The following is a 23,973-nucleotide window of genomic DNA, read 5'->3' as shown; positions in this document are numbered from 1 at the left end:
TATGTGGCACGAGTGTAGACTGACTTGCACGATCCCACGTAAAGGCATGAGATGATCCTAAACACACTCGCGCCGTAAGACTAATATGGTTTGTAATTATATTACCGTTTGGTCTTACAATAATAAATGGTCCTACAAAACTTTGTACTGTCTGTCCCCCAACAGAGGCAATCACCCGTTCAATCCCTGATGTATAAGAACCCTTGTTAGTAACATAGCTAGGACTAGGATATCCTGAGACATAGCGATCTGGCCTAAAATATGATAGGTTGTGACAAGAAATAAGGCTCTCATTATAATGCTCTAAGAATACCACAGTCTGTTGACATTGATGTGACTGACAATCTTCAAATGATATGAAACTTGAATAATTACAATAAATGGAGACATTAGGATCATTCCTCTTTCTACGTTGTGGTCCAGATCTAGAAATCACTTCTCGTTTTTGTCACATGTCTCGTGCCCCATTCATTTTTGTACAATATGGTCTATTTCTCAAACCTATTTCTCATTTTAGATTCATGTCTTGTCCCTCAATGACCCAAGTCCATAGGTGAAAGAGTCTAGAGTCCCCTCGATAAGCTAAAAGTCTCATGTCCCAGAGTTACATTTGCACACCATGTCATATCAGCCGCTACATTATTAAAAACCCATGTAGTGCCAGTCCATCATCCAACAACCTTCTTTTGAAGACAGAGTGGTAATCCTGCAATCAATCCAGTAAAGTTCATTCTTGGCTGGGAACCATTTGATTTATCTATAGATTCAAAGCCTGTACCCCCAAACATGCGTGATAAACTGCCATGTAATACTAGTGTTGGTATCTTTTCACCCCATCTTATGACCCTCACCCACGGAGGATTCGGGGTGAATGCCCAGTGATGTGCATTCCTACTTGTCTCCTGGGTCGGAGTTGGATGTCCTCCAACCCCAAAAGTCAGTAAGAGAAACAGAATCAACCTCCTCATTTTGAAGACAAAGACTCCTTATTTGTTCTTCCAGCTTCTTTCTCCGCTTTGCTGCTCTCAGTCTCTTGCTCTGTGATTTTCTTCCCGTTGTCTCTCTCTTCTATCAGCCGAAGCCTGCGTACTGGTACCCACTGTTCTTTCTCTTTTCCTGTGGAAACACAAGCATAACCCTTTCCCCATATGATTATTTTTCCTGGACCATGCCATAGTCCTTCTGCATCATGCCACATAGCCTGTTTTCCTTCATTCTCTATTTGTGTTTTTTCTAGAAGTGAAGTTCCTCTTGATGTTTTTATAGCAATAGCATATTTCATGGCTGCTGAAAGATTCTTATCAAATTTTAAATAATTTAATGTGTATAAGGCTAAATTGAGAGATGCCTGAGGGCCTTGTGTAATTTCCCCTTTTTGTTTTTGCAAGTAAACCTTGAGGGAATGATTTGCCCTTTCAACAATGGCTTGGCCTGTAGGGTTATATGGTATTCCTGAAATATGAAAGATTTATAAAGAGAAATGCAATACCAGAAGTGGGGCCCAAGTATATGCACTCAAGCACCCCACCCTGTCCCCCTTTAAACTGATGGGACCCAACACATTTTGGGATAAGGGATGAAAGTCTCGGCTTCTGAAACTGCTTCCTGCTGAGACTGGACGTAGAGCTAACCCTGCCTCACAGGGTCCCAACATTGGAGGGATTGTGTCTTTAACCAATATGAGGAACTTGATGATTCAGAGGGTGATAGGTGATGGTCTTGGACAAAGAAACCTAGAAAACACAAATCTGGCGGAGATTAAACAAACAGGAATCAAAAAAGCATAAGAATAAAATAACTAGAAGTGAGGTAGGTGTGAGAATACTGTCAGACTTCCTCACACTCTCTTGACATACTTAGTAACTATCTAGGGATAGGAGGGGCTTGGATGATTCCCATTTGTCCCCAACCTCCTTATCTGCTTTCTATATATTTTGATCAAGCTTTTATTTAGCTTTCCAAATCTCTAGAACTGATCATTCAGACTGCTTCATATTCCTTTATATTTCTACCATAGACAAGATAGCGCATGTTATTACTGTTCACTAGCATAGCTGTATTGTCTTAAACAAAAGAGATTTCTAAGTTGAATATCACAACTGAATAGATGATCATCGTTGTTTCGTCGGCTTGTTTATCTTTTTCTGATTGTATTCACTCTGGAAGAAAAAACTTTAGAAATTAAGTTGTTAATAAGTTCACACATTAATTTTAACTTTTGAGCAAGTCACATTCATTGTTTATGAATTATATACGCCAAACAATTTTCTTTCTTAGGACTGAGGACCTTGTACACATGAAAGAAACTGTGGCAATTTTACAAAATGAAAGGAATTGGCATGAATCCCATGACTGCCAACCCCCAAGCATACAGGAGGACTGTTCCGAATGGGCAGAACCAGTTTAGATAAAATTTTTACTCCATTCATTTCTTTCTACACATAGTAATCAATTAACAATTTTAGGTTTAGCATTAAAACAGCAACTTCAAAAACTTAGTTAACAATCTTACAACTTTTATACATGATAAATTATTTTAGCTGTAACTTCTTTAACAGGCAAAGGTGAAAATACCTGGTTTTCTAAATGGCAATTACAAAACATTATAAGATAAGGTTAGTAGGACTGATAAAATTTTTAAATAACATAAATGGCTACACGCAATTTTTCCAACATCTTTTAGTTTCAACAAGATTCAGATTACAAATTGCTTTCTCTAACACCATTTCTGGATTATAGAGTAAAATAAAAATCACAATGGTTCTAATTTTTACTCAAGAAAATTTCACATCTATGTCTACTCCTTAAAAATGTTTTTGAAAGAAAAAGTTGTAAAACTGCAAGTGGAAGTGAGGAAGACTCTGGAACAAAGTCCAGTGGCGCCTAGCCTCCTCCTTTCCACTTGGTAGTTCAAGGCTTGATCTCTGAGGTGTCTTTTTTCATTTTCAGATTTATGCATTTTCTCAATTTGCCTTAGTGCCAAATAATACAATAAATTCTGACCTGTCTTAAACATCCAATTAGGAGTGACATGTTTCACTTAAAATATGACCAGAATAACTACCTTTTAGTTGTATCCCATACACAAAAACTTTTCTCTTTTAGGTGAGGCATGAGATAATTAAAATGCTATTCAATCTGCCTTTATGATATGAGGGAAAAAAATTTCCCCAGTTTCTTTTTGTCTTTCTCTCTACCTTCACAACCTGGCCAGGGTTAGAAGGTAGAAAGAGAGAGAGAATTTTACCTACAACTTTCCAATAAGTTCCAAAACTTTTATGCTTTCCTTAAACTTCATACCCATGTTGTATTCCTAGTGGGCTTTGATTAAAGCCCCTTTAAAACTACACATACATTATTTCCTTGCATTTCTTATCTAAAACTGCATTTAGCAATCATATAAATAATATAAGATTAGTTTCTCACTTTCTCTCTCCCATTCTCCTCCCTGATGCTGCAGCCATCAGAGAGAAGGGATGAGGGGGAGGGAAAAGAGATAACATTCCAAATTCCATCTACACTGGAGCCAGCTGTAATAACTCACAAACACATGCACACAGAACATGTAAAGACTGAACACATACACAGACAATAAAAAAAATTCAAAAACTGAGAAAAGATTGTCAGAAATCCTCTGCACAAATTAGACCTATGGTTTGATTTCTTTTACTTAGTTCCAAACATACTTTGTGAGATTCAAATTTCCACAGTAAGTAATCTCCTTGAAGAGTGATTTTAAACTTGTTTGCTCCACTAGGTGTCTCCCTTGCGCTCTCTCTCCCTGGAGACTGTTCAAGTTCCCTTTGTTTCTCTGCTCTTCTGCTCTGCTCTTTGTTTCAGTGTCCTCCCTTCTGGCAGGAACTTTCGCTTCCTCCTTGAACTTAACTGAGTTTTTCTTTTCCACTTCTAAGTCCCATAATCTACTCTTTAACTCATCTATCTCCTGTTGCATTCTTTCTCTCTCCTCCTCCCTCTGATTCTGCTCCTGAAGCTGTTCTAAATTAGGATAAATTGAAGGTGGACTGGGAGAATTCACTCGGGATGGTTCGGGGGAGGAATCTGGTGAAACAGAAGGTTGTTTGTGCGGAGGCTGTGAATTGCCTGGGTTGCCGGTCACAACAGCTATCCGCAGCCTGAAGGGCCGCTTTTACTATATTTTACAGAAAGAAACTTGTTAGCTCCAGATCCCCAGGATTTTCAGAGTCATAGCTAGTTAACTGTTCTCCTACAACTTTCCACAAGCTTATGGAGACTGGAGGTCTCTGCTTTGTCCAGGGACAAATTCTTTCTACTTCCTTTAAGAACTCCCTGATCACTTTCAATTGAATGACGACCCCCTGTGTCTTAGCTGATCTGTAAATTAACTTAACAAAAGTTTCTCTGTTGGCCATCTCTATTGATTCAACTAGCCCCATAGTAAGATTATTTTTCCTTCTTACTTCACTACTCTAGAAGCAGGTTACTCACAAGACTGGTGTCTTCTTTTCCTTGTCTTTCTGAGGTTGAGTGCACCGAACCTCTTCTCAGAGCGGTCACTGCCGAGGCTCCTCAGGGCGCACAGGTCGTGTCTTTTCCCCCGCTAAAGGACTGCACTTTTAGCCCTGCGCTGTGTTCCATGGATTTTTTTTCCCCGCCCCACGTTGGGCGCCAGAATGTTGGGGTCCCCTAGACCATTACGGGGATCCCTGGACCTGACCCAAGGCTCTTATCTGGCAAGAGGCCTTGATCTAGTGAGTAATGAAATGAGGCAGGAGACAAGGTGGTGAGGACTCCATTTATTCCAGCTAGTTCACATGCATATATAGTCTTAATTACATGAACATTCCTAAGCCTATACATTGAACCTATCACCTAACACTTTTCCTTATAAGGGTGTCTTCTCCACTGGACATCCGGAGCTGGACAAAGAACTGCCACGTTTCAAACAAAGACGAGACCCTTCCTCCTGAAATCCATCTAGTTCCACCCCTACTGACAAGCCCCCAGGTTATCTAGGTAGGCTCTCAGTGTGGTGTCCTGCAATGGACAGGGGTCGGCTCTGACTCATCCCGTTACAACTGTACAAGTTGTGGTATATGATTGTAATGGAATACTATTGTGCTATAAGAAATGATGAGCAGGATGATTTCAGAAAAACCTAGAAATATTTACATGAACTGATGCTGAATGAAGTGAGCAGAACCAGAAAAATCATTGTATACAATAACAGCAATATTATATGACGAACAACTGTGAATGACTTAACTATTCCCAGCAGTACAATGATCCAAGATAGTTTCAAAGATCTCATGATGAAAAATGCCATCTGCCTCTAAAGAACTGATAGTATCTGAATACAGGCCAAAATGTTCCATTTTCTCTTTCTTCCTTCCATCCTCTTTTTTTCTTTCTTTCTTCCTTTTTCTTTTTTCATCTTCCTTCCTTCTTTCCTTTCTTTTCCCTCATTTCTCCTTTCTTTCCTTTCTTCAAGTTTACTTCCACAAAATGACTCATATGGAAATATATTTTACATGATTGTATGTGTATACCATATATCAGATTGCTTATTGTCCCAGGGAGGGGGAAGGAGAGGGAGGGAGGCATATAATTTGGAATTCAAAACTTTAAAATGAATGTTAAAAATTGTTTTTACATGTAATTGGGGAAAAACCAAAATATTTTTAAAAAAAGACAATATAGAGAGGAGGTTTCAACTCCAAGTAATATGGAGAGGTCCAGTATTGTTTAGGGTAAGGGAGCAAAACAGATGCTAGCATACCACCTTAATGCCATTTTAATTGATAAAACAATTTTTGTTTCTGAGACTAAGCCATGTGGCAGTGCCAAGGACTTTGGTGGTGAGAATCTTCTTTACCAGGTCTGTAGTAACTGTGACCACTTAAGAAGCAAGGGCTACAACATAGGAAGGCCGTGCTTTTACCTGGGTTGTTCTTCCCTGAATGGTTTCAGGGGCTAAACTGGAAGAAGGTCTGGTGATCTGGGAAACATTACTATTCTCAGAGTTCTTTAATTTAACCTTCCCATCAATGGGAATTGGTCAATAATTGGTATGGGGGTGAGGTGAGGGAAATAATGATTATTAAGGGCTAAGCTGGAAGCAGCACCAGTGGTCTGTGGGCCATTGCTATTCCCAAGACTCTTGGGCCAAGGGTCCTGAATTGTCTCCAGTGCCTGAGAATGAATTGGAGATAGGAAGGGCCTATGAAGGAAAACCATATGCCCTGATGTCCCGTATTTGCCACTGTCCCACTTCTTGAAAAGAGACCAAATGTTTCATAGGATTTAGAGACAGAAAGAACCTGAGATTATCTAGTCCAATGTCCTCATTTGAAAAATAAAGATTCAGGAACATGAAATAACTTGCTCAAGATGGAGCAGGAGCTTTTTCTATTACAAATTATTTATTATCATACTTAAAATAATCTTCCACAGGGCTTAGCCCACTGTTATATACATAATGGGCATATGCTAATTAAATGATCCTCTTATGGGATCACAGATTGCATCCCCTAATTTTACATACTAGATCATAAAGCAGAGTTGTTGGGAGAATATGGATTAATTAGTAAAAAATCTATTTAAAAAAAACCAAAAACTCAGCAACTCAACTAATTTCCTATTTACTGTGGGTCAGTAGCAGTATCTTGGTTTATAAAAAAAGCAGTTACTTCGTGTATTTGAAAGACTCATAAGATCCTGAAAGAGAAGCTCATAGGTCATGTCAGCCAATCTCCTCTTTTTTAAAGATAAGGAAATTAATGAACAGAGGAGGTGTGACTTGCCCTGTCACAGAAGTATTATTTGTTGTTCTGTCATTTTCAACTGATTGCTCTTTGTGACCCTGTTTATGGTTTCCTTGGCAAGGATACTGGACTGGTTTGCCAGTTCCTTCTCTGGCTCATTTTGCAGATGAGGAAACTGAGGTAAACAGGGTTAAGTGATTTGCCCATAGTCTCACAGCTATTGAATGTCTGAGGCCAGATTTGGACCCAGGCAAGATGAGTCTTCCTGACTGGAGGCACAGGGATCTTGAGACACCAACTACCCAAATATTAATTAGCAGAGCCATTTGTAAGAGTTAAAGATCTTCCCTGCCCATTAATAGTCCTCTGGTAGAGCCCTTTAAGGGAAGCTTGAATAGGGGAGACTTCTTTTGTAGGAAGGTCCATACCTTTTGTTAATTTCTAATGAGGCACTGGGTTACCGAGTCCTGATGCCCTCTGACTCTGAAAAGTGTACATATACTCTTATGGGAGGTTTTGCTTTGGAGCTTACTCTTTAGAAGAAGGTTTGTGTGCCAGATGAGACTCTGGGTAGAGTTAAGAAGCACACACACCCCTCCCCCTTTGAAAACCCAGATGTTGGTGTTTCTCTCTCATAACTATGTATGTATGTAATGGTCAAACAGCTGGATCTGTCTGTTATCTGTGATATATGTATTGCTTATGGTCAGTTAGAAGTCTCGTCTGTTCGTCTTTATGCTATTTTCTCTGTAATTTCTATTTGTATTTTCTCTGAAGTTCAAGGTGTCAACGTTTTCTCCAGAAATGTGGATGATATATATGTTTGATTAAATTGAAGAAGATTGACCCCCTCAAAAGTTGCTTTCCTTTTAGAAAAGCAGATCTAAGAACTTGTGCTAGCAGGTCATCCTGGGCATGCTAGGGTGCTTGCTGTTACACTATACTAATCTTAGGTCAGCTTCCTTAAAATATAGCACTCTTTCTGCTGTTCACCTATGTGTTTTGGGTGGATATCAATAACTGAGATTGATGAGGGTTGGGGTGTGTGTCTTTTTTTGGTGTGCTTGATTTATTTTTTAGTTAACAACCATGATAAAGATCGATTGATAAAGATAATATGCAAAGCGTTTCATATACTTTAAGGTATTATATAAATGCTTTTATTTTTGTTTGTATCTCTCATAAATAGTACTTAGCAGGCACTTAAAAGTTTGTGTAGGGAGGGAAGTAGCCAGGCAGCATAAAAACATGATCACATCCTTCTCTTCACCCCTCACCCCCTTTTCATTTTGAAGAAGCCTATGGGAAAGTTATTTGCTTTTGTTTTGGGAAGATCCAGGCAATGAGACTCTTGTAGCCTCTTAGGCACTTTGCCCTGGATCAAAGAGGTATCATAATCTAGGTTTTCTAATCCCTGTTCAGTTATAAATTTTGTAATCTTGGACAAGTCAGGAAGATGTGAGTTCCAATAACAACTCTGCTCCTTTACTAGCAAGGTAACCTTGGACAAGTTGTTCCCTCTCTCTGGGCCTAGATTTCCCTGCATGTAAAATGAGGAGGGAGAGGTCCCTTAAGGTCTCTTCTAGCTTTATTTCTATGTTATTTCTATGCTAAGGTCTCTAAGATACCTTCCAGCTCTAAATCAATGATCCTGAGGCCAATGCTCCTGCAATTTAAAAGAAAAAGAAGGTGAACCTTTGGAACTAACAAGCATAATCAAGGGAAACACAATTGTAGATCTTTCCAAAGAGAAGGAATTTGTCATGTAGAAAGCATATGGTGCCCTAAGAGCTAAAAAAGGGTTGCTTTCCCAATGCTTTGTGAAGTATCCCCTGAGGATCCTGTAAGTTGAGGGCATCCTAAAGCTCTTTTCTCCTTATCTTGAAATATCATAAAACTTTTCCTTATCTTGTAAGACTAAAAGAATTGTTTTTTTTCCCTATCCTGTGTTCACCTGTCCTTTTTCTGTCATAAAATTCCTCCTTATCTTGTAAGCAACCGTTTCATAAATTCTTCCTCATTCTTAATCTTTAACTTTAAAACTACATCATCATGCTGAACATATTCAGACTGTATAGCTTTCTGTCTATGTAAGCCTTGTCCTCCCAAATATCAGGGCCTTTAATTAGCTACTTGCTGACAAGGCTTGTGTGCTTCAGGTAATAAAACTCCCAATGGCTACTGAGGATGTCTAAGTGAATTATTTCACTGGAACCACATTCTATCATCTGACCTCAACGGATAGAGTACAGGGCCCGGAGTCAGGAGGACGAGTTCAAATTTGGCCTCAGACATTTATTAGTTGTGTGACCCTGGGCTAGCTAGTCAGTAATTCTGTTTGCCTCTGTTTTCCGTATCTGTAAAATGATCTAAAGAAGGAAATGGTGAATGGCTCCAGTATAGGCCAAGAAAACCCCAAATAGGGTCAAGAAAAGTTGTACAGGACTGAAAATAACAATTGGGTTTACATAACAGGCTAAGGGTCTTCAGGTAGCAGGGCCTCAGTAGTTTGTCTGGGGCACGGTCATTTGTGAATATTTTAAGTAAATGCGATTCCCCCAAGTTCTCCAGTTAGGCATATGAGAACCTCTCTACCACTCTGTAGATGGTTTTGGAGAGTTGCAGGGCTTAAAAAAAAAAGCCTTCGCTCTTTAGCTAACCTGGTCAGGAGTCTGCTCATTTAGCTGGTCTGGTCCGCAGATAACAGACAAACAGCTCTCCTCCAGGCGCTTCTTGGGGGCCCTTCCAGTCTGGAAGGAGCTCCTGGAGCTGGCCATCTGGCATGGCCTTCGATCACCTTCAGGGGGGCCTCGAGGAGGACCGGCTTTAGCGGACACCAGTAAGAATACAGAAAATGATCAACGCAGAAGTAGCTTTATTCGAGTTGTTCCTTTCTTTTCTTGGGAGGGGAGGGGGGCACAGCTGGGACAATCTTCCCACTTAGTGTAATTAGGCTCGCCCCGATCCCCATGCATCCTGCAGCCCCTGCCCGCTGCCGGCAGCCTCGGATCCTTGGTCCCAGCCCCTTTGGCTTCCTGGAGTGGGCGATTCCAGGATACCGACAACGAGTTGGGATCCGGGGGTAGCAGGGTCGCGTGGAGTAATGGACAAGGGCCAGGGCTGCAGAACAGTCTGGGCCAGGGCGGGAGCCTAGCCTTAGACCGGGGGGAGGTGGGACCCCAGAGGGTGACTGAGCGAGAGCGCGTGGGTCACACAGCGGAGGCAGAGGAAGGGAGCTAACCAAACCGAGAAGGAGCCTGGGGAAGGGTGGGAACGGAGCCCCAAAAGAGCGGGCGAGGACTGAGACGGGAGTGGGGGCGGAACCCCAGGGGGAGGGTGGGCTGGAAGGGCGTGGCTGGGGAGGGCAGAGGACTTCGGGGCGTGGCCCGGATTGGAGGGGGCGGGGCGGAACGGGGACTGCTGGGTTAAAGCCTGGGAGAAACACGAAAGGAGTTGAGTATTGGGGACATCTAGGAGCCGGGTCGGGATCGGATCTAGGGACCGAAGGGGTCGCAGCGGGGAGAGGAGGGGGTCAGACCTAGACGCCGAAAAGGGCAAAATGAAGGCATGATGGAGAAAAAAAATAACAAACCACCCCAGTGTCTGCTGAGAAAACCCCCTGGAACACTTAGAGCCAGACACGGCTGAAAGAACAACTGGAGTCTGAGCAGGGTCGCGAGAAGGGGCGGAGCTACAACGCGGGGGCGGGGAAGGGATGAGTTAGACCGGGCCCTGACGGGGAGGAGGATTTACCTAGAGGTCCGAAGGTGGGGCCACGATTGGAGATGGGAACGGATTAGAGCGGAGGCCGGAGGAAGGGCTCTGATTGGACGAGGGGCAGAGTTAGACCTGAGCTCTGACTGGCCAGGTAAAAGCGGAAGGGGGCGTGGCCACAACGGAGGCGGAGCCGGAGCCGAGCAGGGGCGGGATCAGAAGAACGTGGGCGGGAAGGGGCGTGGTCAAAGCGTCCGGACGGAGGCGGAGCGGAGGCGGAGACGGAGGCGGAGAAAGCAGCAGCTGAGTGTCCCGGGCCGGAGGCAGGCTGCGGTCCAGCAGATCCCCGGAGCTTCGCCACCCCGCCGGAGCGGAGCGCGGCCGGGCTGGCGGGACAGGGAAGCGCATGGAGAAGGGCGGCGGCAGAGGAGGGCCCTGGCCGAACCCCTTCGTGGTGGTGATCGGCGGCGGCATAGCGGGGCTCGGAGCGGCGCAGCGGCTCTGCCGGCACTCGAGCTTCCGGAACCTGCTGCTCCTGGAGGCCACTGACCGCTGCGGGGGCCGCATCCGCTCACAGGCCGCCTTCGGTAACACACGCCCCAGAGACCCTCCAGGCCAGGGAGACCCCGCCCGCCGCTTTTGGTAGAAACCAGGGGTTCCTCGGAATGGGGGTGGGGGAACCCGATGCCCCTTGACCCTGGTCATCCAAAAAGGTCGCGGGAGGGAGGATCCTGCGAGGCCATCTAGTGAAGCCCCCTGACCGCGGGGTGAGAGTTGGGCCCATGGCCCTCGATTTAGAACTGTAAAGGACCTTGGCAATTTTGTAGTTCAACCCTTCTTACAGAGGAGGAAGCCGTGGGGAGAAGCAGATCCTAGCTTGCCCCCTGGGGAGAAGGTTCCGAGGTGATGGGGACCTCGCCCTGGAGAGGTTCAGCAGTCCTCTCTGTTGTGGGTCTGAGAGCTAGAGACAAGCAAGGTCAAGGGAGGGGAAGTCAGAAAAGCCCCAAGATGATGAACTTTGTTCCCCCTTTCCTTCCACTCCCTCAGGCAGCGTGATTGAGATTGGGGCGCACTGGATTCATGGGCCCTCCAAGAGCAACCCTGTCTTCCAGCTGGCTTTAGAGTATGGCCTCTTGGGTGAGAAAGAGATGTCCGAGGAAAATCAGCTTATTGAAGTTGGTGGCCACCCTGGTCTGCCCTCTCTGTCCCTCTCCAGCTCTGGCAATAATGTGAATCTCAAGCTGGTGGAAGAGGTGTCTAATCTGTTTTATACTCTGTTAGACCAAACCCGTGAGTTCCTTCATATGTCAGAGACCCCTGTCCCCAGCGTGGGGGAATACCTGAAGAAGGAGATTGCTCGGCATATGGTGGATTGGACAGAAGATGAAGCAACAAAGCGCCTTAAACTGTCCATCATGAACACCTTCTTCAACCTTGAGTGCTGTGTGAGTGGGAGCCACAGTATGGATTTGGTTGCCCTTGGATCCTTTGGGGAATACGCCATGTTGCCAGGGCTAGATTGTACCTTTTCTGAGTAAGTAGATTTCATTTCATAGTGTGCCCCTAAAGGTAGTTGTAACTTTGGTCTGAAGAAGTCATTTATAGTGGTTTGACCTAGTTGAGGAAACCCCAGCTTTTGATTCTGGTTTTCCAGAGAAAATGCTGAACATCAGGGGGATGGGGTGGGAGGTGGGTAAGAGGATTTTAGAATGAGTCACATTTCCATGCTTCTATTCCTGAGCATTGCTCTCCTCACCCCCTATTCCTCCAAAGAAGCTATTTTTCCCCTTGGCTAATCAGTCTTTGAGGTCTCTCTCACTTAAGTAAAAGGGAAAGGGCATATAGATTTGCTTAATCTCAAGAGAAAATAATTAAAAGAAGGAGAAGCATTTTTTGACATAGTATCCTCTGATTCTTCCCCAGACTGAGCCACTTTGAGCCACTAATTTATCTTTCACCCGGATTTGTGTGTGAGAGACTCTTAAGTGTAGTAACCTGTGGCCATATGATGAGTTCTATTGCTCAGGAATAGAGATGATAGATCTAATGTGAGCAGATCCAGAAGTAAAATTTTATAGAAAACCTCAGGAATTGGTGTTCTTTTCTCTGTGTTAGAGCTTACTAAAATAGCTCCTACCTCAGAAGGTTTTTTTTTTTTTGCAAGCTGGGAACAATTTCTTTATAATTTTTTTTTCTCTTTACTGATGCTACTTGTCATATTAAATTCATTTTGAACCAGCCCTTCACCTTCCCTGGCCTGGCAAGTCTTTTCTTGTAACATATATTTAAAAGATAAAAGAAAGAAACAATCTAGTTCAACCAACTAACTAGTGAGTCAAACTTGTCTGACAGTATATACGGTATCCCCACCCAGAATTCCTTACCTCTGCAATGAAGGGAGGGAGGTGCATTTGCTCAACTCTTCCAGACTCAAGCTTGGTCATTACAATTACATGGTTTTGTTTTATTGCAACAATTTTTAAAAGGAGTTTCAGCCATCTGACTCTTTTGACAAATAATTCTGACTTGTGTCATAACTCTCCTAGGGGGTATGAAGGCCTCACAAACTGCATAATGACTTCTTTGCCGAAAAATGTTATACTTTTAAACAAACCAGTGAAGACCATTCACTGGAATGGCTCCTACAGACAAGAAAAATATCCAGGAGAGAAATTTCCAGTACTATTGGAATGTGAAGGAGGAGAGAAGTTCCCAGCACATCATGTTATAGTTACTATACCCTTAGGTAAACTCTTTTCCTCTTTTTTCTTGCTACATTTTTAATCCAAACTCATCTGATAGTTGTAGCCTCTTGTATCTCAATAGCCCTGTCTTAAAGAAGTAGCCATGTGCCTTATTTCACTTTTGCTGTGTTAATGAACTAATTTTAGTTTCAACCATGTCCTTATTCGTATTTGTATAACCTGTTACAGTTTGCAAAGTCTTTCTTCCAAGCAGCCCTGTGAACTAGGTATTATCATGCCAATATTACGAAGGGGGAAACTGAAGCTTAGTTAAATTAAGCACCTTGCTCAGTGTCACACAGCTAATAAGTGGCAAAACTGAGTTTCTAACCATGGTCTTCTGACTTAAAGCCTGGTGCCTTTTTAAAAGTTTATATTATTCTTCCTTCTTATTTCAGTCATATTCAAGTCTTCTTAACCCCATTTGAGGTTTTCTTGTAAAGATACTGGAGTGGTTTTCCATTTCCCTCTCCAGCCCATTTTCCAGATGAGGAGACTAAGCAAAGAAGGTGAAGTGACTTGCTCAGTCACACACTTTGAGGCCAGATTTGAACTCTTGAAGATGAGTCTTTCTGATTCCAGGCCTGGTACTCTGCTGTGCCCTCTACCTGCTCTGCTTCTTAGCACAGAGAGGGACAGTAAGACTTAGTGAAGAATGCTGGATGTGAAGTCAAGAACAACAGAATTCCAGTCTTGCATTTGATAACTGATGGCTGCTAGTTATATGACCCTGACCATGTCATTAATCCCCTTTGTATCTCCCAAGGATGTAGCTGGCAGTGTTGAACCACTGATGGATTTGAGCCAGAGAATAATGTAATCTAGTGGGGAAAGGGCTAGGTTGAGGGGGAAGGGAACACTTCCCACATATAGTGTAAGTGAATTTAGACAAGTTATTTCATCTCTGTGGGCCTCAGTTTCTTTAGCTGTAAATCAAGGGATTTGACTAGGTGACCTGTAAGGTTCCTTTTGACTCTGATCAGATGATCTGCTGCATTACTGATAAATTACAATCTATTTTGATGGAGGCAGTTCCCTTAGTTGAGGAAATAATATCCTTCATATAGTAGACAAAGGTTAAATATTGAGAAAAATGAGGTTTATAAGCAATTTTTTCCCCATGTTTGAAATAAGGGTGAGACAGTTCCTTTTATCATGAGAATTTGTTCCATGAAGTTTGGATTCAGTCAAAGAGCCTCACTTGAGGACCTACAGGGCCACATGTGGCCTCGAGGTCACAGGTTCCCCACCCCTGGATTCATTGTCCATATTTGAAAGACCCTTTTTCTGCCCTTTTATGGCTTGAATATAGAAAAATCTTGGACTAGTTGTACATAAGTCTTAAGAGGATGCTTTCCTTCATAGAGTTAGTCATATCATCACAGGGCTTAGGGTTGGAATGGCCCTTGGTGGGCACCTGGATTAAAACTCCTACCCTTAGGGGTGGGGAGGGTGAGCATTTAACATGACCAAATAGGCAGGTTCAGTAACTTAACCAGGGTCACAGAGAGAGCAAGTGGTAGAGTGGGAGTTACCAGAAATCATGCTTTTAATTAGGTTAAATTCTTGGATTCAGCAGTCTTCCTTGACCAGCATCCTCACTCTTTGCCATTGTGAAGGGTGCTGGATTTTTGTGGGATTGAGATGATTTCAAAACTCTTCGTATGATCTTAGTGAACTTCATTATACTCCAAATTATCGACAAGATGAAATCCATGCTTGTTATTAGTGACATTATACATTAAACAGTGGTGTTAAAGTGAAGGAGCTTTATCTGATCTCCTGAGAAGATATCTGTAGTCATTTCAGGCCCCTTGGTAGTAACTGCTTCCACATCAGCTAATTCTCTGGGTCAGCATCCTACCAGCTCCTCTTTCCTGCTAGGCTATCCTCAAAGCATCAACTTGGTGGGAACTAGGCTAACTATTGAGATTCAAAGCTGTGATATTTTTGTGCTTCTTCCTAATTATTAATTCATCCCATCTACTTTCATCTTGACTTCAGACTCAGGTTTTGATCAGTGATCGCCCAAACTGCTTTGATTTGATTTATTTCAGGTGTTCTCAAAGAGCAGATGAATACTTTATTCAGCCCACCACTACCCCGTAGGAAAGCAGAAGTGATCAGGAGATTGGGCTTTGGAACCAACAATAAAATATTCCTGGAGTTTGAAGAACCTTTCTGGGAACCAGACTGCCAACAAATCCAGGTGGTGTGGGAGGACACATCGCCCTTGGCGGATGTCAGGGCTGAGCTACGGGACATATGGTTCAAAAAGCTCATTGGCTTTTTAGTCCTGCCTCCCTTGGAGTATGTATTGGTTTTTGTTTGTTTTGTTTTATTTTTGTTTTGAGACATTCCTCAGGACTGAATTATGAGTGGATGATGATGTAGAAAATGGCAACCATGTTCCTGGCAATTTGGGGAGTTAGCATTGAAAGGAAATGACATTAGGAATTTAATCTTCATGTCCAACCTCTTTGACTGGTTCAAAGCCCACTAAGAAGGGAAATAAGTCTATGTGGTTCTGAGAAGATCCATTCTGGATTGCTACATAGAAGACCTGGCCTGTTTGAGTATTTGGGAGGGTAGGTAATATCTGAGGTATTGAGGACCCTATAATCTGCTAGGTGCTGAGTATCACAGAAAAAATCAAACACATGGATGTTACCCACAAGGAGTTTATAGTCTTGTTGTGAGGCAAGATTGGAGCACAGTATAGTGAAAAGAGTTAGGGATTTGGAGTAATGGGCTGTTGTTTTTGTTGTTCAGTTGTGTCTGACCCCTTGTTCTCCCAGTTGGGGTTCTCTCGGCAAAGATAGTGGAGTGTTTTTCCTTTTTCTTCTCCAACTCATTTTGTAGATGAAGAAACTGAGGCAAACAGAGTGAAGTGCCTTGCCCAGGATCACACAGTAAGTCTCTGAGGCCAGATTTGAACTCAGGATGAGCCTTTGCGATTCCAGGTCCAGCATCACTGTTTCACGTAGCTGCTCTTGTCCTTGGTTTTTCAAGCACTGTGGCACCACTTAGCTGCACATCATGGGACTTGGGTTCAAATCCAGCCTCTACTACTTACTACTTTGGCAAACCATTTACTCTTTGGATCTCAACTTCTTTATCTTTAAAATGAAGGTATTGCATTAGATGAACTGGGATGTCCCTCCTAAATGCACTGGCAATGAAGATAATAAACAAGATGTCATTCATCAAGATTACACCAGAGAGTAGCAATGCTCAGTCACATGATACAGTTTGACATAGGCAGCATCATATGGAAAAGCTAAGGAGATATAGAGTGTTGGGGTTGGAGTCTGGAAGACATGGGTTCAAATCCTGCATCTTGACACTTATTTGCCCCTTCCCGTGCCTTAGGCAGCTTCCAAGGACTGATCTACTAAGTCACAGATAGGTTATGATAACTTACTTTTGGGAGCCAAGGTGGTGCACGTGCCCATGCACGTATGTGTGTGTATATGTGTGTGTAGATACATATGGATAGATGTATATATAGATATGGGGCTTGCCATATGTATGTGTGTGTATATATATACATATATATATATATAAAAGAATCTGCTTGTGTGTGTGCACATATATGTGTGTGTATGAGGCTTGCTTTGTGAGTATATGTGTGTGTATGTGTGTATAGATATATATGGATAGATGTATATATAGATATGGGGCTTGCCATATGTGTATGTGTATATATATATATGTGTGTGTGTGTGTGTGTGTGTGTGTGTGTGTGTGTGTGTGTGTGTGTGTGTGTGTGTACATATATATATATATATATAAAAGAATCTGCTTGTGTATGCACATATATGTGTGTGTATGAGGCTTGCTGTGTGAGTATATGTGTATAGATATATAAGGATAGATGTATATATAGATATGGGGCTTGCCATATGTGTATGTGTATATACATATGTGTGTGTGTACATATATATATATATATATAAAAGAATTTGCTTGTGTGTGCACACATATGCATATGTATGAGGCTTGCTGTGTGTGTGTGTGTATGTATGTATGTATAAAAGCATCTTTGATTTGGTGGTCTGAGACTCTTTCCACCAACTCTGCAGAGTAGATCAAAACCCATTCAGGATTTCATAGATTAGTCCTTGAAAGTTGCCTGAGGCACAGGGATGTTAAGGGGCTTCCTGGGCTTCACATAACTAGTAAGTGTCGAGAAGTGGAATTCAAACCTGTATCTTCCAGACTCCATACCCAGCAGCTCAATCCCATTGCCTTTATACCATGTAAAATTATCTGTATACATGTGTATGTGTGTATATGTATATATATGTATGCATGTATGTAAATTGTTATATATATATATGGTGATGATAATTCAGAGATGATTATGAATAATTTAGAGGTTGAAAGAACTGTTTCGTCGAGAAGAGTAAAGGATCTAAATTGGCATAGTATGATGAAGGAAGAAAAATGTTATCCTAGCAAAAAAGATAAACAGCAAAGGAGACTTCAGCACAGCAGGACAGAAGGAGGAGGAACACGGTCCTTTGGTTGCCAAACAACTGAGTCAGCAGGGGAAGAGTTAGCAGTTTTCTTCTTCAGACCCTGCTAAAGGAGCCAGTCCAACATTTGCCTGCCCCATCTCACAGCATTCTTGTCTCCAATTCTGCCCAGAGTGGTTCTCAGTATCCTTGCTGGCAGGAGACCAGGAGGCCAGGAAGGACTGTGGTTTGCCTGTCTCTTACCTAAGCTACTTCCCATCCAGTGAAAGCTCCTTTCTTCCTTTGCAGGTCCACGTATGTTCTCTGTGGGTTCATTGCTGGACAGGAATCGGAATTTATGGAAACACTTTCTGATGAGGAAATACTTTCATCTCTAACCGAAGTCTTAAGGAGAATAACAGGTACTCCTCCCTTACATGGAAATAAGGAACCTGGATTGTGTTTCCTTTGAATTGACCACTGATTCCTAAGCCCAATGTTTCAGGATATCCCAGTAATAGATTTGATCTATGCATTCCTAAGGGAGTTTCCACTTTATATAAACACAGATTGATTAAAAGCACTTATCTTTGAGGTTTGTAGGTTCAGTCTTGCTTAGTCCTTCCAATGACCCTAAATTAAAACAGAAGCAATTGACATTAACCAGATTTTACAGATGAACTGAAACCTCGAAAGGGAAAGTAGTGTTGTCAAGGTTGTACATAGTTGATGGATCAGAATCCACTTCCTCCCCTCTTAATCTGTTACTGATTGATAAGCATCCACTTTATCCACTAGATTGCATTGCTTTTCTGGTTTTTTGTTTGTTTGTTTTTTGTTTTTTTAGAATTTAGCAAAGCTAACATGGCAGAAGGAGCCTTTTGCTAATATACTGTATGACGTGGTTTTCTTCCCTGGTAGTGTCTTTCATTTTGGAAAATACCCAGTCTTTAAAATGAAAAGCAAATTGCAAACATACGGGAGGGAGTGCTGTGTTAACCTGCTGCATCTCTGGGGTTCAGGAAATCCACAGCTCTCCAGGCCTAGGAGTATGCTCAGGTCCAGGTGGCGCAGTGCCCCCTACACCAGAGGCTCTTACAGCTACGTTGCAGTTGGCAGTTCCGGAGAAGACATTGACACACTTGCCCAACCCCTTCCTGCAGAGTTCTCAGTCCCCCAGGTAAATATTTTTCCTCTTTGGACAGTGAACTCTAATACCTTTTTTTGATGTACAGTCAATCTCTTTTAAAAAAATGTTTTATTGGTGCTTTATAAAACAGCATTGCTGTCACTTTCCCATGATACCCTTACCACTTCCCTGCCATGCCCTTAAACCAAAGAGCTACAGTAAAGCAAAGCAAACCAACACATTGACCACAGTGCATGTTGACAATTTCTAATTGTTCAACTTAGGAACACTTTTATATTAAAAAAAAAAATCTTACACTTAAAAACAAGCAATATAAGAAGATAAGACTAGTACTCTGGCTCTGGGTCTCCTTTGGAGGAGGCAACTAGATTTTATTTTCTAATTTATAATTCATACACAGTGATTAGTTAAAGCATTACCCCTTGTGTAGATATGAAGATGGCAGATGGCCTCTGTCATGAAGATGGATGAAGCTGGATAGTTCCTAGTGCCAAGAAGTATATGACCATGTGCCTTTGGCTTGGGAGAGGACAGACAGGAATGTGGTCTTGATATTACAAACTAGAATTCAGAATACATTTTCCAGTAGGAAGAATCTTATAATCAAAGGATAAAAGATTTAAAGCAGGAAAGAATCTTGCAGTTGATCTTATTTTGCAGTTAAGGAAACTGAATCAAAAAGCTTAAGGAACCTGAGGTAGGTTACACAGGTTGAAAGTGGCTAAGCAGCGTTCAGATTCAGAGCCTTTGACTCCAAACCCATTTCTTTCCCCTTGACCAGTCTCACAGACTGGTGGGTGGGAAAGGATGGTGGGAATGAAATAGTATTTTTCTTAGATGCATTATAGCTTAAATTGTTTTTTGAACCCTTGACTAAGACCCTGACCATCATTTATAACATTTGAAAAAAGTTCATTCAACAAATAGAAAGTTATGTACAAAAAGCACCATGCTAGGCACTGGAGTTAAGAAGTATTTTTTTAATGACAGTCTGTGCCTCTAGGAGCTTTCTCCTTGGGAGAGGTGTGGGAATGTGTGGCAGAAGGTAAAGTATGGATGTCTAAGTACAATACAAGAGAGGTTGTATCAGGGGGTAAAAGAGACATCTTGACAAAGAGTGCTAGGAAAATTTGAGGAGAGAGAGAAAACTTTGGTTGCAAGGCAGTGTGAGGGCTTCATGGAGCAGGTGGCACCTGTGCTGGTCTTGGGAAGAAAAAGCAGGATCTGAAAGGCAGAGCTGGGGGCAGGGAGGGCATTCTAGGGATGGGGGATGGACGAGGTGAAGGCATGGAGGCAGAAGGTGCCATGTCCCTTGGAGTGAATGGAATATAGATGTCATGAAATGGAAATAATCGAATGACTTACAATGCCTTACAAATGAACTTTGAAGACACCACTCCTAATTTGGGGTGCCTCAGATACAAATGTATTTGCCCAGGTAACACAGAGGCATAAGTCATGAGAAGAATATAGCATATTCACTTGGATTAGGAAACATACTATGTGTATGAGTAAATATTTTTAAGATTTATTAGTATGAGATCATTGATGCAAGGAATCAATGCATCCTGTACTTTCAGTGGTCCTGACACTTTTGTGAGCATTTAGAATGATTATGGAATTTGAATTTTCAGACCTTCCTTTTGATCATTGGAAGATGGACAGAGGAAATAAGAGGGATAAATTCAACCTAATTAACCTCTTTATAGTAATGGTGAGGGGTTTGGTAGAGGAGAGATATAACTGTTGATGAACCCAGCAAGCATTTATTAAGTACTTGCTAGACAAGGCCATGTACGTAGCTGTAAAGATACAAAGACATAAATAAAACAGTCCCTGATCTGGAGGGACGGGTCACATTTTCTAGGGAAAGGCAGAAGAGTTTAGTGTAGAGAGGAAATGCTGATAATTTCACACATTTACTTTATCCCTCAATTTCAGTGTAGCTCCTCCTTCTCCCAACCCCCACTTATGCCAGCAGGTTGGGTCCCCAGAATGTGGCAGACTACCTTTCCCCTCCGGCTTCTTGGGGTAGTTTTCTTGTACTGTCCTTATGATCCCCTACTGGTTTGGTTCTCATTGATTATCTAGTTGATATCAATTAGCCAGCCAGGGTTAATTAGCTTTCAGGGGTATGTACTAAGGCAGTATGATTAGAACAGTGGGTACAGAACATCTGCAAAAGTGGGCCTAGTCTTTCACAGTTGCCTACAGAGGCCAGGGGAAGGTAGTTTTGAAAACAAAGAGAGAAAAGAAAGCAAGCTTGGAGAGCATGTATGGCAAGGGGGGTATGTATCTCCCAGCCCCTGGAATCCTGCTGCAATTCCTGTGGTTGTCTATGGCTCTGATAGGCCCTGAGGATTCAGGATCCTTTGCCAAAAGAACTCACACTTTTCTTCAACTTGTCCAGTTTGTCTTCCCACCATTCCTGGCTGGTCTTGACTCCCTAATGACCTAGTGGAGCCATGCACACACTCTTACAGTCTCTACCTCTAGTTCCAGGCACAAAGGGCTAGTTACTCAACTCTAGGAGTTGTTCATATCTGGTTTATACATTCAATTCTGTAAATCAAAAAGGTGTTCTCAGCTCATTGGGATATCAGGGAATAGGACATTTTGTTAGTTATATTAATTGGGAGGGGAGTGTGGATGTGAAACCTCCCTGGTATAGAAGTTTTTTCTTTTTTCTTTGCATTTATCTGAGTTTAGTTCAGTTCAACAAAAATTAAGTGCCAGCCACTGTACTTGGACCTGTGGACACAGGGCAAAACCAAAGACAGTCTCTGGCTTTAAGAAATTTATATCCTATCCAGGGAGAAGGGCTCTAACATAGAGAGAGATACATGTGAAACACACTGAGGCTTTGGTTTGTTGCCTTTTAATTGATCTGTGCCATGCCCATTATGGAGGGACCCTAATGTCTCGTTCTTAATAGTTTGGTCAGTAGCCCTTTCGCACCTTAAGAAGGCATGGAAAACACACAGATCCTAATGGAGTGAACAGAAGCATGTTTGAAAATATTTCTTTTTCTTCCAGGCATTATCCTTTTTATGAAAGAGGTCTCATTCCAATATTTAAGTGAAAAGCAAAAAAAACCAAAAAACCTTTCTCTTCTAAGCTGTGATCTCCATGGTAACAGTATTAGAAAAAAATTATTCCTTAAGGGGGCAAACACATGTTTCATGTGCTTCCAGCCCCTTCTCTTCTCCTGTAAGCATTCCATTTGACTTGCAGTTTCAGATCCTTTTTGCTGGGGAAGCCACCCATCGGACATATTACTCTACCACCCACGGTGCTCTGCTGTCTGGGTGGAGGGAAGCGGATCGCCTCATCAGCTGCTGTGACTCGGAGGCCCAGCATCTGAAACCCAAGCCCTGACACCTTCCTTCTTGCTGCAGCTTTGCTCTGAATGCTGTTCCTCTCCGATGGCTTCATGATTGTTTAATTATTGGCCACTATTTCCTCCAACAAATAATTTTCAGTCCAAGTCAGGCTTTCTTTGGGAATGTTGAGAGTCATTCTCCAATTTTTAAAAACTTGTTAGTTGGTAACTTGTATTTTTTGAGGCTATTGCTATGCTCAGACTCCCAGAAAAATTACCATCTGTGTCATGCCTGAGCAGCAAGAGCTAATTGTTTCTAGTGATTCTGAATACAGTGTATGATAAACCGTATTGCACTAAAATAAAGTCTTTTAAAAACACGTTTCTGTTGATGGTTTTCATCATTAATACTTTGGAGGTGACCCTGGGTTTATAAGCTCTGCCAAGTTCTCCCAGATTGGAAAAGTTTCAAGTATGTTTCAAGGATGGACAGGTTATCTCTGCTGTCAGAAGACTAGCCTAGTAGGTATCACAAACATGTACAGATGCATAATATATAGACAGGTGCATATACATTATTGTTGAGTTGCTTTTCAGTTGTGTCTAACTTTTCATGACCCCATTTGGGGTTTTCTTGGCAAAGATACTGGAGTGGTTTGTCATTTTTTTCTCTAGCCCATTTTTCAGGTGGGGAAACTGAGGCAAACAGGGTAAAGTGACTTGCCCAGGGTCTCACAGCTAGTACGTTTCTGAAGCTGGATTTGAAATCATGAAGATGAGTCTTTCTGATTCTGGGCCCAGCACTATTCAATGCATCACCTAGCTGCTCCATACATATACATACATGTATATGTATGTATTTTAAAGACTAGGTATTCTCATCTTGTCAAGTCTGGAATTCTGAAACTTCTCATGCACCAATCCCACTCTGATCGACTAAGGAACTTATACCTACTCAATTTCCAACCTGGACCAGCTTGTCTCTCATCGGAGCGTAGGTAAAAATAGTAATAATTATTATAGCACATACATGTGATTTGTTAACACTTTAACATTTATAAAATTCTTTCCTAAAAACAGTACTGCCAGATGTGTAGCATAAATATAACAACAGTAAAAATAATAGCTAATAATTGTATAGTGCTAGGTATGTGCTGTATTAAGCACCTTACAATGAATCTTATTTGATCCTCACAACAATTCTTCGAGGTGGGTGCTATTGCTATCTCTATTTTACAGTTGGGGAAAGAGGTAAACAGAGGTTAAGTGACTTGCCCAGGATCACGTAACTACTGTGTCTGATGCTGGATTTGAACTTGGGTCTTCTATCTGCCGCTTCATGTAGATGTTCCAGTTTGTGGGTGTAATTATTCTTTATGATGGAGGAAACAGGCTAGAAGAGTTAAATTACTTGCTCCAAGATCACAAATCTATTACATCTTGGAACCAGTGACTCTGTGTCCTTTACTCCTCAAATAGAATTACAGCTTTCCTGCACATTTCCTTGCTTGATGAAATGCTCATGATGCTAAGTACAGTTGGGTTCATCACCAGCAGGTTGGCCAGCAGGAGATGAATTTTTTGGCTGTGGCAACCCATGAGACTGGCACAAGATGAAATACCCTTTCACCTCATTTGGTTTTTGATTCTGCAGTGACAGGTAAATTATTTAACTGTAGCTATTACAAATGCAAGTACTTTGGACAGTGACCCATATTCCTGAAGGAACTGAACCATGTTCAAAATGAAAGATGGACGGTCAGGAATGTTTCACTGATATGTATTATTAAAAAAACCAAAGGGAAGGCTGTCAGCATGTTGTATAGTCCCTCTTCTGAGG

General features: G+C 42.0%; 1 protein-coding gene across 2 annotated transcripts; it reads left to right on the top strand.

Moving 5' to 3' along the window:
- The first annotated feature begins 9,615 nt into the window (after window positions 1–9,615).
- Window positions 9,616–22,513, top strand: PAOX (polyamine oxidase). 2 transcript variants are annotated; one of them, XR_011971542.1, is made up of 7 exons: window positions 9,616–11,044; window positions 11,505–11,991; window positions 13,004–13,203; window positions 15,259–15,511; window positions 17,971–18,083; window positions 18,583–18,841; window positions 22,046–22,513. XR_011971542.1 is itself a non-coding variant. In XM_072628452.1 (7 exons), the coding sequence occupies exons 1-7, from the start codon at window positions 10,864–10,866 to the stop codon at window positions 22,187–22,189; spliced, it is 1,536 nt and encodes a 511-aa protein (XP_072484553.1). In that variant the 5' UTR covers window positions 9,616–10,863; the 3' UTR covers window positions 22,190–22,513. The 2 variants fall into 2 exon arrangements, 1 of the variants encoding a protein (XP_072484553.1); XM_072628452.1 differs by having other exon boundaries at window positions 18,684–18,841.
- Window positions 22,514–23,973: the final 1,460 nt, after the last annotated feature.

This window comes from Notamacropus eugenii, chromosome 1 (assembly GCF_028372415.1).
Source record: "Notamacropus eugenii isolate mMacEug1 chromosome 1, mMacEug1.pri_v2, whole genome shotgun sequence".
Taxonomy (NCBI): Eukaryota; Metazoa; Chordata; class Mammalia; order Diprotodontia; family Macropodidae; genus Notamacropus; species Notamacropus eugenii.
Note: the sequence above shows the minus strand (reverse complement) of the source record. Positions and strands in the feature narration are given on the sequence as shown.

Excerpts from the sequence above, each read along its gene's own strand:
- PAOX (XM_072628452.1), top strand. The coding sequence starts at position 10,864 with ATGGAGAAGGGCGGCGGCAGAGGAGGGCCCTGGCCGAACCCCTTCGTG. Across the intron at positions 18,084-18,683 it reads AGTCTTAAGGAGAATAACAG|GAAATCCACAGCTCTCCAGG; the intron begins GTACTCCTCCCT and ends TCTGGGGTTCAG. Across the intron at positions 18,842-22,045 it reads CAGAGTTCTCAGTCCCCCAG|TTTCAGATCCTTTTTGCTGG; the intron begins GTAAATATTTTT and ends TTTGACTTGCAG.